At 43.7% G+C, this 15,999-nt stretch overlaps 2 protein-coding genes across 3 annotated transcripts in view; one reads left to right on the forward strand and one right to left on the reverse strand.

The window, feature by feature from the left end:
- Positions 1 to 2,478, reverse strand: part of POLR2F (RNA polymerase II, I and III subunit F) — a 156,702-nt gene extending 154,224 nt beyond the window's left edge. The window contains exon 1 of the mRNA XM_069652996.1: positions 2,322 to 2,478. Coding sequence (XP_069509097.1) covers positions 2,322 to 2,341 — 20 coding nt within the window. The 5' untranslated portion in view covers positions 2,342 to 2,478. The remainder of the gene's footprint in view (positions 1 to 2,321) is intronic.
- The window catches only part of C3QH22orf23 (chromosome 3q C22orf23 homolog), a 149,790-nt gene continuing 136,263 nt past the window's right edge, over positions 2,473 to 15,999 (forward strand). Inside the window, exon 1 of one of the 2 annotated variants that reach the window (XM_069652992.1) lies at positions 2,473 to 2,603. The gene's annotated coding sequence lies outside the window, so the exon portion shown is untranslated. The remainder of the gene's footprint in view (positions 2,604 to 15,999) is intronic. The other variant, XM_069652994.1, reaches the window with a different exon arrangement.

Genomic DNA, 15,999 nt, shown 5'->3' on the forward strand with positions numbered 1-15,999 from the left:
TCCAGGGAGTCTGCTTTGCCCCATTAAAGATCTACATTGTGAAACCAAAATTAAGATAAGACTCGACAGTGCCGGAACCTTGACCGCGCTTATAAAGACCAAAATAGGAGTAAAACAAGGATGCCCACTTGCGGCAACACTATTCTGTCTGTTTCTTTCAGACATTGGCGATACACTGGGTGCTGTAAACTTTTTCACCACAAATTAATGGCCACGAGATCGGCTGGTTGCTTTATGCGGATGATATAGTCCTGTTGACTCCCTCCAATCGGACTAAAACGGAAACTGACTGCCTTGGAAAAATACATTGTTATCAATGAACTTAAAATGAATCCATCCAAATCAAAATAAATCCATCCAAATCTGAAATTCTCATCTTGCAAGACCTCACTGGAAAGAAAAAAAGGGTTGTCGTGGCAGCTGAATAACCCTTGAAATGTGTGAATAAAGCAAAATATCTTGGCATGTGGGTTAAAAGTAACCTCAACGATAGCCCCTGGACAGAAAGTTTGAAACAAAAATGTAAACAACTTGCCTGCCAAGGATAAATCATCAACATGAAATATGGGAAATTTTCCCTAAAGCCGGCGATGGCTCATTATAACCAAAAGGTGATGCACAGCCTTATACATGGCACAGAGTGTGTGCTAGGAGAACCCTTCACACTGTGGGCCCAGCTGGAGAACATTTACTGGAGTCGAATTTGAAAACTCAGTAAGGCACTTCCAATAATCTGCCGTCGCTATGAACAAGGCCTGGTGTTAATCAACGCTAGAGTAGCATGGAACATGCTATCCATGTAGAGGAAGATCATTGTTGAAAATTAAGCTCCACAGTTGGACATTCTCGCTGACCTTGAAAAAGGTAGCGAAGACTCTGTTCCAACGAAATTGATGTTGTCATGCGAAAAACACCTGACAGATATAAACACGGATTGTGAAAAACAAACCAAATCTAATAAAAAAATAAAAGCTCTGGGATCTAGATTGGGCAACCACAGTCGACAGGTGAAATCAATATGGATGGATGGAAGACACTGCAAAAGAAGAGAAAGGCCGGAACACTACCGCAATGTCTGGAGAAATCACCAAGTATGAAATATAGAACCACATACATGAAGTTTCGGCTCAACCTATTCGACACAAAAGAGAGCTTAAGGCTGAGACACAAAAGATGACTCGAACCGAAGCTGCCGGTTTAGTAAAAACAGCAATGAAACCCTGAAACATCGACTCTATACTGCCCAGGGCTTAGGTCAGTGCGAACAAATTATTTAGGAACGATTATAGCGGAGAGTCCGTTGCTCGGTGGTGAAGATTGGTGGGCGATGTTTGCGAACTCAAAGAGTAAACTGTCGTACGCCTTAATGAACTTTCTGGATAAAATGAGTTCTTTGCCCTTAGGGAAAAATGAGGAACATTGAATTCCTGAGCCCTAAGGAATAAGTGGTACGATGCATGCAATATGATGGACGATGTGAGTTTAGCACTGGGCAACATTATGAAAACTTGCGATGGTTCTGGCATGATGATATTGCTGTTGGTTGCTACTTTTAGATGCTATTTTTAAAAAGATTATAAACTAAATTAAAAATGAATAAAGAGCCAAAACTTTAGCCCACTGCTATAGATCCTCTGTTCTCTGCACCCGATTTGCAGCTGCACTAGTTGTTGTTTATATCCTATGTTGTAACCATCAGGCAGTAATGTCAAGCATTCAATAAAGTAAAGTGTAGGGTATGCCAATTAGAAACCCCTTTTCCTCCCCTTATCAATAACTCGGGTGCCCCAAAACAACAGGTGGTATTCAGCATGTACAAATACATAGTCCCCAAACCAAATCGTGTACCCGTATTTTTACTCCGTTAAGCCCCTCCCATCACGTGCTGCCTCCTGTCACTTCTACCTAAGCCCTCGCATGTCGGCTGCCTGCTTTACTTAGCCTCTTTTTACATCAAATTAAGCTCATAGACGTAACTCACTCAATCTTTACTCCAGCTCCTCCTTAGGGTGCCCTTACTGCCATCCACTACTCCCTCACTACCTAGTTCTTGCATTTCTAATTTTTGTTATTTACACCCTTTCACTCGCCCAAGAATGGCCCCCAAGCGACTCCTATTCCCGCGTTCACTCTTCTAAGTTGTACCCCATTTATTCTCTCAACTTCAGATTTTCCTTATTTGCAGCCCCGCTCAATCATTCGTTAGTTTCTTCCTTTACTGACTCGACATTCCCCTCCCTGCTCCGAAATCCTACTGCCCCTCGCTATTAACTTTCTCCCCTGGACCTTCTCCCGACTCTATACATCCCCGTAGCTCTCACTTGTCTTCGTTGTCAGACATTGCAGCACTTCACTGTACAGCGTGCGCTCCTATGTACTTCTTTGACACACTAGCGCGTTCCGATTACGTCAGTAAAAGGAAAGGACCTAAAGTTGCCCTAAGTAGAAGACTGGCGCAGAGCTACCATTAAATGCCCATCCTTCCTATCACTGCCGCAAACCGGCGATGAAACGCCTTTGAACGTAATGACGTTGTTAGACGGAAGCACGAGCCCAGAACTTGTGTACGGTTTCCATGGTTACGGTCGACCGAAAGCGAGAAGGTGAGTAATTTATGCAAGCTTTATTTTTTATTGTTAGGTGCAATAAGCCATTTGAGCAAAGATACAAATGCCAGAATATTCAGCTCGCATGTCCATACCTTGCGGTAGACTGTTAGTCTTTCCTCGGCCAGTGTTCTTCATACTCTCCAAAACGTGGGTACACGAAAGATACGCTTTGCAATATTGTCTGATCTACCGAAGATATTTTTGGAAAATTGCGCATAATCTTACATTATCTGTATGTAGTGATCGAACGAGGAGGACTGCAGTTAGTATATAACCACAGTAGCATGGTTGCCAACTACATAAAAAAAAATAGGGAGACAGTTTTATGTTGACATGTTTCAAAAGTTTTATCCAAATACACATTTTGAAGCATACTGAGCAAGCAACATTGGGCACAAATATCTCGATTCAAACTTCAGTTTAGATTTGGGCTCTCCACCTGGAAATATTTCGGAAATACAGCGGCATATATATGCATTTTAAAACACCATGGGCGAGTAGTATTAGTTCAAAATTGAAAGGACATCATTGCCATGTGTGTTTATTTTCCATTAGCTGGTCATAGTAACCTGTTTATATTACTGCCAGCTAGCACAGCGGCGCTCTTTTCAAGGAGTTGGTACAATGTGATCATTACGTTTATACACAGATAACAAACACATCATGACCAGATTCCGTTATGCTCAATTAGTAAGACAAGGCCACATTGTTTTTATGATCTTTAAGAAAACTAGGTTATTGTTGGAACGTGCTGATCCCAACTATAGAGTTACAACGTGTAGTAGCAATTTGTCAAATCACCATATAAAAATATAGTTTGATTGTACAAAGGAGTGCTATTATATTTCATCATACACATATAATTAGTACTCAGTTACAATATGACCATATTTTCCATATAAACGTTAAGGAAAGTCCTTATTTCATTAAATAAGGCAAGCAAGATTCAAGCTACCCTCCTTCTTGTGAATATCTTTAGTCACCTGTGCTCATAATGCAGGTATACTGCAATGGACCTCAACTCGTATTTCTGGTAAAAGACATTCTTTTATTTCTGGTAAATTCACCTAATAAAACCACATGAAGTATACAGAATTCTTAGACATCAACTTAAATAACACCTGATCCACAAAAATCAACAATCGCAACATTTCACATACATCAAACTTTCACAGTACGCTATTCTCAAAATATCTGCCAGCTGATGAGTCAAGCTTGCTCATTAAAGTGCAATTTGGGGTTAATAACTGAAGTGCCTTTTGTGAAATCAACATTATTCTGTTCACAAATAGATGTTTTATTTTTAACAGTTGTTCATATTGGTCCATATGGGTATGGGAACACTACCAAGGGCGGTTATTTTGCAGAGATCAATCACTATGCTGATATACTTTGGTGGTAAACATGTTTTTTGAGTACACAGGAGAAGTCAACAAATGAGATCATTTTATTTTTTCTTTCTAAAATTGGTTTATGTGTTCAAGCACATACTCTTTGGTTCCGCTTTTGTGAGGATGTTTCTAGAGAAAAAGATCTGTCAACACAGGGGGTTCGATCCCTTTAAAAAGATCCACCCATCCACAGTGATCTTCTTTTTAGATCTTTGTACTAGTTATATTGAATATATCTGTATTGATCTAGTTTTGGGGAGAGGGTTGTTGACATCTCTGTCCTTTAAAGGGCCGAGGGTGACCATGATCCTCTAATACTAACACTAACAACCACACATGGCAACATTGTTCTATTGAAGTGAAGTGTACTAGTTAGTACACCATGGATACATGGTTGCCAACATCCTTGTCAGACCAAGACTTCAATAGAACAATTCTAAAAATCTAAGAACAAATGAATTGAATGAAACTACTAATATTATATTTATTTGATATCTACTAATAGAGATTAGATAAATTATTTCTACAAAGACGACAACCAAAACTACCAAATTTCCATAAGGACAGTCAAATTAACATGATATAATTATTTTTCAGGGACCGCCATTTAAAAATATTCACCTTTTGAAGCAGTGATCATAGAATTTAGAAGAAATATTATGAAGTAGAACGTTATATTTTTTAGGCATATATGGCCCTGAGGAAACTCTGTTTGAATGAAACACGTGTCAGCTCTAAACGTATGTTTATTTTGTTGCCCCCATATTTTGCTTACACTGTTGGCCTAAATTAGGCCCCAAACTCATAACTTGATTCTTTGCTTCAGGCCCAATACCTACAATATGGTTTTGGTCCAAACATATTTGTTTGTTTTCTTGGAAATAAGCAATTTCTTTGTTTCTTTGTTCACCCAGGATTTTGGTTAATGTTGGCCGAAATTAGGCCCAAAATTCAAAATGTAGTTCTTGGCTTAAGGGCCAATCCCTCTGCTGTGGTTTTGATCCAAATGTATTCTTTTGTGTTCCCCAAAATACATCGTGTTATTACAACTACAGTTGTCTTAAAAGGTGTACATGATATTCAGTTTTAATACAAGTTAGCAAAGCGCATATGACTATAAAAGTTTAGTTCTCAATTTTTCACATTGATAGGGTATGATGCCATTTTCCTGTTTATATTGCCAGCTACACATATCCAGTACCGCACCGATCAACCGGCAGAATTCCTGTGTGTTGACAAGCACCTTTTCATTAGGATTCACCGAAGCAAGTCTCAATACTGACCCAGAGCCTCTGGCCCCTCGAGCGTCACCACGCAACAGACACCTAATTTTCTAACCTTGATAAAGACCTCTAGATGGTCGAAACACGTGTCAGCACTTTTGGTGATTAATTCTTAAAAGATAATTAAAAAACCCATGATGAGATCGCTACTAGAAGCGTGGACTATACCTATGAAAACTTACAGTGAACTCAGCAAGCGCTTATAAGGATCTGTACTGGCGCCATCCATGTAGGAACCCAACACAAACCTACACATAAATATCCTTTCACAGTGCTGAGCCATGCCCTAGCCCACACCCCATTCTAAGTAAATAATTAATATTGATTATTGTTTGACAACAGTAAAGGCCATTATTATCTAGCAAGCAAGATTGAGCCAGAGATAGAGACATATTTATCAATTGCCATCCCAGGTCTGGTAAGAGTGCTAATAAGAAAACGTTGCTTGAGAATGTTGCCATTAGTTGATGTTTTAGCAAGCTGGAATACAGAGCACTTGGACAAATGTACAAGGTGCTCATAACATAGAGAAGGCACCATGATATGATATTATATGGCATTTATAATATGCATATACACAAGTATTTCAAGGCGCGATGAGGCAAGGGAGGGAGAACAAAGGGAGGACAGACAACGGTCCTACTAGGCCAAGTATCATTCAGATCACTTAAGTGCATGGGATGAGGGAAGGGTGAAAGCGCGAGGGGGGAGGGGGAAGGGACAGTGCAGTACATGGGAATAGAATAATAACAATAAATAAAAGTAATGAGCAGCAAGTGCAAAGGTAAGTGCAGACGTCAAGTGCTGGTAGTGGGACTGTAGGGATACAGAAACAGTCTCCAAGTGCGGGGGTTGCAGGCAGGCAGTGCAAGTGTGTGTGACTAGCAGGGGAGGGACCTTGGCCCTAGATCAGAGGTTGGCCAGGTAACTAGTGCAGTTTCAGTTTCAGTCAGGAGGTCAGCAGGGGAGAGGAGGAGAAAAAGCAGAAGCAAAGAGAAAGGTTTGAGGTGCTTCCAGAACCAGAGATGGTTCTCCACAAGTTTCAGGGAGGCAGGGAGGCTGTTCCAGAGGGGGGCCCCAGCCGAAGAAAGAGATCTACCAGCAACTCGTTGCTTGGAGAAGCGACTGACCCTGAGGGAGTTGGAGGCGGATGAGGGAAGAGCTCGAGAAGGAAGATATTTAGGAAGAGAGAGATGAAGTTATTGAGGTCCCAGGCGGCCTTGTGGACAATGCAAAGGGTTTTGAACTTAATCCTCGCAGCCACTGGGAGCCAGTGCACAGATTTCAGTCCTAGAGAGACTTTCTATTGCACTTTCTATTGACCAGTCCATTGTATGGTAAACCTCTAAGGCTATATTTAATTCCAATTGTTCAATCTTTTCCAATTTGCTCATGTTTGGAATTGGTTCAATTACTTCCACCCGCCGTGTTATGAACTGAGCTTTCGAACTGTGAATTTCCTTTAACATTCATGAAGTTGACATCATAATGAGCTTTTATTTTTGCTGTCAGGTTCTAAAGTAATTGTGCTAATGACACCAAATGGTTCCACAGTGATGTACCCTGCATCAGATTAGGATGTTGTGACACGAGGGAACAACTTTATTGATGAATTTATGGGCCCAGATTCTGAACAATACTTGTTTTTATCCATTTTTAGGTTGTTTTACAAATTAGTGCTCTTCAATGCCTGTAAGTGCTACTTCACCACCCAAAAAAAATCAAATGAAATACTCATCATACATTTTAAAATGCTTTTTGTAATTTGTTGCACACAATACCCCATACTTTGAGAAAGACACCTCTTCCTGACGCTTACAAATATTTTACCAGGTAGCTCTCATTCGTGGTACATATTTATTTGTTGTTGTTTTTGTTTTTTAAATTAACTTTTTATTAAGTTTTCAAACAGTCCAACACGAAACCAGGCCAAAGGCACGGTACATGCTCAAAATAAACATCTAACGCAGGTCATTAAACTCACTGCCCGCCTTCGCTCAAAACCTCCCCCCCAGGTGTAGGTGTTCTTCTCTTTTTGACGCAGATAAGTCCCAGTAATTCCAAAATTATTTCATCTCGGGTTATGGTATAACCTCCCGATCCATGGTCACCCACCAACCGTTCTCTCAGATCCTTCCCCTCTGCTGGCATTTGCAACAGCTTGAGTATATCAAGCGTACATCTCTCCATGTTCAGCTCAGCCCTTCCACTACTACCTCTGCTTCCGAAGACATGTACCTTTTCCAGAATTCACCATATTCTGCTTCAAAACTCACAACCCCACCTTGAATAGCCACGGTTACCTGTTCCATTACATAGATATTCTTAGCAGTGTTAATCCATTCTCTCTTTCCTGGGAGCAACACCATCTTCCAATGCATCGCCAAACACACCCTTCCTGCTAATAACAAATGTACCAGATGTGGGGGACTATTGTACTCCCCCCACACCTCCCTCTCCTCCAATCTAAATAAAACCAACAGTGGAGTCTTATCCCGAGGAACCCCATCTAGTTCCTTAATCCATCCTAGTACTTCATCCCAGAAGAACTGCACTCTCACCCAGCCCCACCACATGTGCCAGTAATCTGCCCACACTCCACACTTTTGCCAGCATAGAGGGCTAACCCCTTAGTATGTTTTTGAAAGTCGCACTTGGTCATACTGCCACTGGTGTAATAACTTAATTGCATGAAGTTTGTACTGGCATGCGATCGACACCTTAAAGGCCCTACGGCACATTTTATGCCACTAAAGCACTAGCAATTCCAGACCCAAGTCCCTTTGCCATGGTTTCAGCAGCTTCTCTGTGTTTCCCTTTCCTGCCTCCACAAATTCCCCATAGAGGGAGGAAATCAACCCTGTCATCTCCATTCTAGTGTCCAGGATTCTCTCCATCGGGGCGAGGTCCTTCTCTATTCTTTTGCTCCAGACTGCCACTGTGATCTCTCCCTTCAACTGCAAATAGGAGAACACTGACAATTTACCTATCCCCAATGCCTCTTCTAAATCCCTCTTCTAAATCCACTGCGGGAATAAACGGACTGTTTTTCCACAGTTGACCTACACTCTGTAAACCTGCCTCAAACCAGCTTTGAAACCTTTCCGGATTCGGGATAGCGTCCTCACACCCGGTACCCACAGATGGCTCATTGGGGAGGGCCATGTCCGGGCCTTGCAGCCAGATGCTCCAAATTACTCCTAGAATAGGATGTTCTCAAAGTTTTCACGGGAGCTGCCCCCTTGGCACCCAAAGCCATTCAGCCAGAGTAGGTATGCCCTTTGCCCCCTTAAACGAGGAATAAAAATTCGAAGTTAGGCAGCTTTTTAGTATACGTACAGGTTCGGGAAACCCACACCTCCTCTATCCTTTGGGACCACAAGGACCTCACACGCCACTCTAGCCTTTTTCCCCTGCCACAAAAAAACACAGAAGGTGCCCTTACACTTCCCGAAAAACAATGATTCGGGGATCTGAATCGGTATCATCTGGAACAAATACAAGATCTTGAGGAGGAACATCATCTTTATGGCATTAAGTCACCCTAGGCAAGAGACAGTTAACTTATTCCACTTCTCTAGGTCCTCAAATAACTTTGAAATTAGAGGAAGAAAATTCCACATGTTACTTGTGATGGTAATTCGCAAATATTGCAACGTATCCATACTAATCCTCATCCCTAGGGGGACCAATCATTCCACATCTCCTTCTCCTGTTTGACCCAATGGGAATAGAATGGACTTCCCCTTATTGATCTTAATCCCTGACAACCTTCCATATTGTTCGATCAATTCCACTGAGACTGAGGTTAACGGGTTCCATATATGCAAAATCATGTCATCTGCATATAATCCCATTTTGTATTTCACCCCGTCCACAGCTATCCCTTCCACTCGCTGATTGTCCCTCAGCTTCTGGGCTAAAGACTCCAAAGAGAGAGCAAATAAAATTGGCGAAAGGGGGCAACCCTGCCTCGTCCCCTGCCCCAGTTCAAACCAGCACGAAAAGCCCCCACAAGCCCTCTGTCAGGGCTGGCTGGAGTAGGTGGTCTGGTAGCAGAAAAAAGAGCAGGAAAGGGTCTGTACATAGAATAGGAAGCTGTTTTCTAAGGTATAAACATTGTTGGTTGCCCAAGTCAAGATGGAGAGAAGAAAACCTTATCTGATTGGTTTAAGGAACAGTGGTATGTTTGCTTTGTCTGATTGGAGGAAGGATAATGGGTTGGATTCTTGGGAGGTGAGCAAGATTCTAAACTGCCTTTCATCCATAGTAATTCAGTGGCTGGTTGTACATTTATTAAGCTCCTTAACTAAGGCCTTTTCAGAGTTCAGAAAATCCACTAAGAAAAACGATTGCAGTGTCTGTGAGAACTTGAAGACATTAGGTGGGATTGTTCCTTTAAAAGTTTATAGACTTTTCACAGAGAATTTTCGATACTTAAGGAATTTAATTGACTTGAAGCTATTTTATGATTATACAGTGAGTGAACTATTTTAACACTGTTGAAAGCAATAAGAAAGGAAGAAATAAGACTGCGCGATAAGTTTGTAATGTTGTTTTCTGCGTGATAAAATTTCAAACGGCATTAGCGCGAGCGCGAGTCTTCGCATCTTCAGCAGCGTCATTCATGGGTGTGCGCATGTGCGGTGAGCGATAGTGCGCGTGTCCAAATGAACTGTGCACGAGATTGTTTTTAGCGCGAGTACAAGTGTTCATGTCTTTAGCAGTGTTGCGTATAAATCGCGCGTGTGCGGTGAACGATAGTGCGCAAGTCCAAATGAACTGTGCGCGAGATCGTTTTTAGCGTGAGTACAAGTTTTCACGTCTTTAGCAGCATCGCGTATAAATCGCGCGTGTGCGGTGAGCGGTAATGCGCATGTCCTATTGAATTGTGCGCAAGATTTTTTTCAAAGTAGAGCGCGGGTGCGATCTGAACTAAGAGCGTGTACTTGAATTTTAAGCGCGGGTCGAGTAAAGAACTAGCGCAAGGTTTTTTCTGAGTTTTGAACGCGTGTTGTTTAAAAAGTACGTGTGCGTGTTTATTTTTCTCGTCGAATATGCATGTGTGAATTATAATCTCATGCGTGGGAGGAGCTGCATTCAAGAAAGTTAAAGAATATTCATTTTCACATAACATTTACACTAAAAGGAGATTCTATACTACAAGAAAAACTGCATTCATTTAAGCATCTAGGTTCAGACTTTACAGAGCTTAATGTAATGAAGCAAAAGTGAAGAATATCCAAGACTGTTAAACACTTGCAAGAGTCATTCACTTTAGAGTTCTAAAGAGACTATTAATGGCATTGTGGCAAGTTTCCTTAAGAGAACCACAACAGTTTTTAAGGGTTTTCAACATGAATTTATAACCTCTATGTCATAACAGAGGTTAAAGAGGTAAAGAAGTTAGTATATGTTAAAAAAAATATTTTAAGAAAATAAATTTACATTATGCATAAGTAATAAAGCGTATTTGTTTTATCAGAGATACCAGAGCCTACCAGAAGGTTGCAGTGCAGCAGTATCTCGTTTGCTATTTTCTCCACTTCCCCTTTCCCTTTCTTGGGGTTTTCAGCTCAGCTTTTATTTTAGGGTTGAGAGGTGAACTCCTGGTGAGGGTCTGTGGGGCCAGCATCAGCTCCTGCGGAATTCCGACAAGCCGGACCCTGACACCCTTGGGCCTGAATATACTGCTGTGATTCCCTGTAGGAATTTGTCTCCCAAACCATACTTGAGAAGAACTGCCTTAAGAAAGCCCCACTTAACTCTCTCAAAGACCTTCTCTGCTTCCACCGACAGGAGAGTGGGGTCTCCTCCCCCATCTCAAGCACTATTGATCAAATGCAAGGATTTCCTCATGGTATCGACTCCTTGGCGTCCCCTTGTAAATCCCACTTGGTCCGGATGGACCAGCCATGGCATATACACTTCCAACCTCGAGGTCAAGATGGGGTGAATATCTTTGCATCGATACAGAGGGGCAAAATCAGGCGATACGACCCATAAGCCCAGGGGTCTCTACCCTCTTTGGGTATTACCAAAGTAAGAGCCTGGACGAATGACTTGGGCACTCGGCTGGTCTCCAGGATGTTGTTAAACAGTTCAACCTGGAATGTGAGTACGCACTCGCGAATGATTTATAAAAACCAGAGGTGAATCCATCTTCACCTGGCGCTTTTCTGAGCTGCAGTCGCTCAGTCACGCTCAGAATCTCCGCCCCACGTAATGGGCTCGTCCAACCCCCTCGCCTCCTCCGGAGTCAGTGTAGGTAGAGGGAGCTCTCTTAAACAACTTTCTATTTCCTCCACATCTGGTTATCCCCTTCTTTCGTATAAACACTCATAAAAGCAGGCAAAGGTCTCCAGAATCCCCTCAGATGTCACCTCTAACATGTCGCTCTTGCCTCACACTTCAGATACACACAAACATAGGCATGCGCCGGACCCGGACGGAATTGTGAATGATGACAGGAGCAGCGCTTGGACGTAGCTGCGAGTGCTGAAATGCACCACGCTTCAAAGGGACTGTGAGTGATAGCCTGCGTGAGCAGCTGGAAAAGACTGTCAGTACCTACCACTGCCACATCTGGATGGAGTAGCCTTGGTTGGCTGATGCCACGTATGGACTGGAATGAGAATGCTACGGCCAGTTTTGGATGGACTCACAAACGCTTGCTTGCCCCGCATACAGACAGGTCTGTCGGAGCTGGGCAGGGGGCGAACTTGGGCACAGTTATGAATAAGGGTGGGCGCCAAATGTGGAAGGGACTAGGGGTGTCGGCCGGTGTCGGATCTGGATGGAGCCTGAATCTTGATGGAGGCGCGGAGATGCTTGCGTGCCCCACCTCGAGGGAATATGTAGGTTTAGCACTTCACTTCCAGGCAGCAATGCCAATTAACTAATCCACTAACAATTTTACCCTTCTGCATACACCTCTCAAACTCTAACCAAACACAACCGCAATCCTATAACACAACAATCTGCCCAAAACATCACTAAACTGCAACAACAAACAAACCACACATAGACCCGCACAAAAGCACACCACGGCTACCGACTGGAAAACACCCCAAGCCCAGCGAACGGTGCTAAGCGGGTTGAGGCACATCACTGCCAACGGCACATCACTGCTCTCTTGCACTTTTCCCACTTACTCCCACTAACTCCCACTAACTCACCACGCCAGGGGACCACTCCGGTGGTGATAGTGCGCGGTAAAAATATCCTTAACATTAACATTTACCCGTCCGCCCGCTGCCCCCTCAGGTGTGCCGCTAGCAGTGCATTCGCCTTATCCCCCTTTTCGTAATATTTCTGATTCAGAAACGGGAGCTTACGAATTATCCTGCCTTCCTCCAGCAACCTCAATTCTTCCCTCTTTTCCCTCACTTCTGCTACCCATTCTCCCACCTCACCGTCTGATACCTGTATCCGCCTTTCCAGGGCCCCAATCTCTGTATGCAGTTTATTTTCCAGGAAAGTTCTCTCCCTCATTTTCCGGGCTCCCTCTATGATCAATAAACATCTCCAAGTTGCCACACCATACCTCGATCTAGCTCCCCCGTATTGTTAAGGAGAAAGAATTCCCTAATCGCCCCTTCGAACTCCTCCCTGAACATCAGATCCTTCCATGGGTATTTGTTACATCTCCATCTAGAGGACTTAACCCCGGCCATGTCAAGTCCAAGGAAACCATGTCAGGGTCCAACCAACTAATCGGGTGAATCTCCGATCCCTACGGCACCTCCCACAGCTCCCTTGAAATACAAAGATAATCAATATGGGTAACGGTGCCATGAGGTGGAGAGTAGTAGGTAACTCCCCTCTCCTGAGGATGGAAGAAGCGCCACATGTCCCGCAGCCTTTGTACATCCAAGCTTGCCTGTAAACCATTGCGTTCCACCCCAGGAGTTTTATGTTCCGCTTATCCCATGGTTCGTCTTTCTAAGCTGAAAGCCGCCCACATATTGAAGTCCCCTCCCAAAATGAGGTGTCCTGCTCCCTCGCTCATCACCTTTGACAGCATTATCTTAAACCATGTAATCTGGCCCTGATTGGGGGCATACAATGTCGCAAAGGTAAACCTTATTCCCTTTATCAGACCAGAAATCAACAGAGCCCTCCCATCTACGCTGTTCCAAACCTCCAAAAACTCCATCTGGAGCTGCTTATGGAGCAAGACGCCCACCCCCCATTTTCTGTAGTCTCCTGATTCCCCAATGTACATGCCCAATGAGACTACAGTGACTTAATCTGATTGAATGAGCATCATTTAAAAAAATGTTCTTCCTAAAAAATGCTTAAATTATATGTATTTCTAACTGTAATATTGTGAATTCTTAATATGAGTTATTGGTCTGGTATTCCAGACAAACGATAGTGCGTAGGGGACGCGAGTTCCCGATTTGGGAACTTTTTTTTTGTTCTGTATCTAGCTCAACCTAGGTGTCAAGGTTGCATATCTCTCCTCTGCACCTTAAAATTCATTACTGAATCATTAATTTTTCTGATAAATATCATTCCCAATACTTTAACTCTTTAACAATAGGGTGTGCTTCTACAAGTCCACATTTCTCCTTGCACTACAGGGAACCTTCCTTTCTTCTCCCCGGAGAAATCTGTTCTCTTGTAGGAAGAGAACGTCTATCTCCAACCTCTGAAATTCTCTAGCGGCCAGGGATAATTTCTTCGGACATTTGAGTCCCTTCCCATTTAATGTGCAGATCTGCAAGCGGTCCTCCTTTCCCCCCTCCTTCACGTCTGCCATTGCCATGTTACCACCACATCCAATTGTTCACTCCCCTTCTAGACGGAGGAATCCTTACTTGAGTCATATCATGTTCCATCAACAAAAACTCTACACCAGGACCCCCACCCCTCCTTCTTCCCATTCCGACCCCCTTGCCCCTGCGGCACCCGGTTCTTTCCAGTTAACATCACTGGTCGAACACCAGACCACCAGTAGGACCCCGACATCTGGCCCGCCTCCAGATTCTCCTCTAATAACTAAGCCTACTCCGCTGCCCCCAGTTCCTACCCTGAAAGCCCTGAAACTCCCTCCACTCTTCCCCTTCTTCAGCACATGGTGCAATCACCCCCCACCCTCGGGCCTAAAATCGAGACCCTCCACCCACAAGGTGACTCAATAAGAGCCCATCTAACCGGTGAAAATAAACCAAAGTACATTATCTGACCATCAAATACCACACCAATACGAGATTTTCAAGCATCTGCCACAGGTAAGGTGTTCAGTTTCCTGAATTTCCTCGACCCTGGGACTCTTTGCCTATTGGGCCCCTTTATACGCCACTGTTTATCTTCCACTTCCTTCAATCCATTCCCAGGTGCAGCCTCCTCCCTTCCCGTCAGTTCTCCTGTAACCCTGTTAATGTCATCCTCTGTGACCAGTTTGTAACTGTAACCCTCCACCTCAAAGGAGATGGAGAAAGGGAAGCCCCATCTATATCGCACACTCTTCTCATTGAGCCATTTCAGTGGAACATAGATGCCTTTTAGCCAGAGTCAGAGTAGACAAGTCTTGAAAGACAGTGATTTTGACCTTGCCCAGCATCACCGGACCTATTGCACTCACCTTTTCCAGTATCTTAAACTTTTCTGGGTAATTATGAAAATTTGGACTGACCTCGGACCCCTACTTACCCCTTCCGCCCTGTGCACTCTAACAATGTTTGGCTCATCAATAGTATCATCTCCAAAGAGGAGTTTTGCCTCCCTTTTCAGGTATTCTGAGGACTCTCAGATTATTCCTTCTTTTTTTATTCTCAAAATCTTTAGGGTGATTTCCATTCCCCTTCTCTCCAATTCAGCCATTTGCATGTCCATTTGAGTTTCTAATGTGTCCAAGGACGACTGGTTATTTTCCACTTCTTTCAGTCTCTCGTCCATTTTGTCAATTCTGGTATTATTTTGTCCAATTTACCTCCATCTGCTCTCATCCCCCTGATCTCCTCGAGTAGCACAGCAATGTCCCTTTTTCTCAACATTGTGTCTTCTCCCGCTTCCGACATGTTCCCCAGTATGGGCCCCCTCTCGGGCTCCTGATGTCTTAGATATTCAAACCGCCACAGCCATGTCTTACAGTCCATATAGTATGGGATACTGTCATGCCTGCCAACGGCTTCTCCTCGACCTCTTGTCATTCAGCCCAGCGATCGGCTAGACCGTTCTACACTCGCTGGCGGCTGTTTAATAAACTGCCCGGCAAACGGATACATTGACAATTTCCTGTAGGATTGGTCATGACTTTTATTCAGTTTCATACCTTCCTTATATTTTCCTTTCTTTGCGTAGTGCCTCTTTAAGGAACCTCCGGCATACGCAATAGTCAGCTGACAATGCGTTGGTCATGTGTTACGCGTTGTTCAGCTGATACGTATTTAAACCCGGAAGTTCGGGTGTTCGGCGCTTCTGATCGTCGTTAGTTCTACGCTCCGGAGCCGTTGCTCTTGCTTCTTTCATTGCTCCTCCACGGATTGCTCTGGCTGCTCGACCTCCTATTGAGACGCCGTCCTGGCTGCACATCGTGGCGGTCACCTGACTTTCCGAACTCTGCAACCTCCCGTAGCAGCTCCTACAGTCTTTTCCCGCGGGGCCATTATTCCGGTTGTGACTGCCCCCGCTGTCTTGGTCGCATTACTCTGTGATTGTATCCTGCCTATTGTGGTACCTGTGATTCTCCCCGAGGGGCTGCGCTCC

Source organism: Ambystoma mexicanum, chromosome 3q (assembly GCF_040938575.1).
Source record: "Ambystoma mexicanum isolate Mex_15411 chromosome 3q, UKY_AmexF1_1, whole genome shotgun sequence".
NCBI lineage: Eukaryota > Metazoa > Chordata > Amphibia > Caudata > Ambystomatidae > Ambystoma > Ambystoma mexicanum.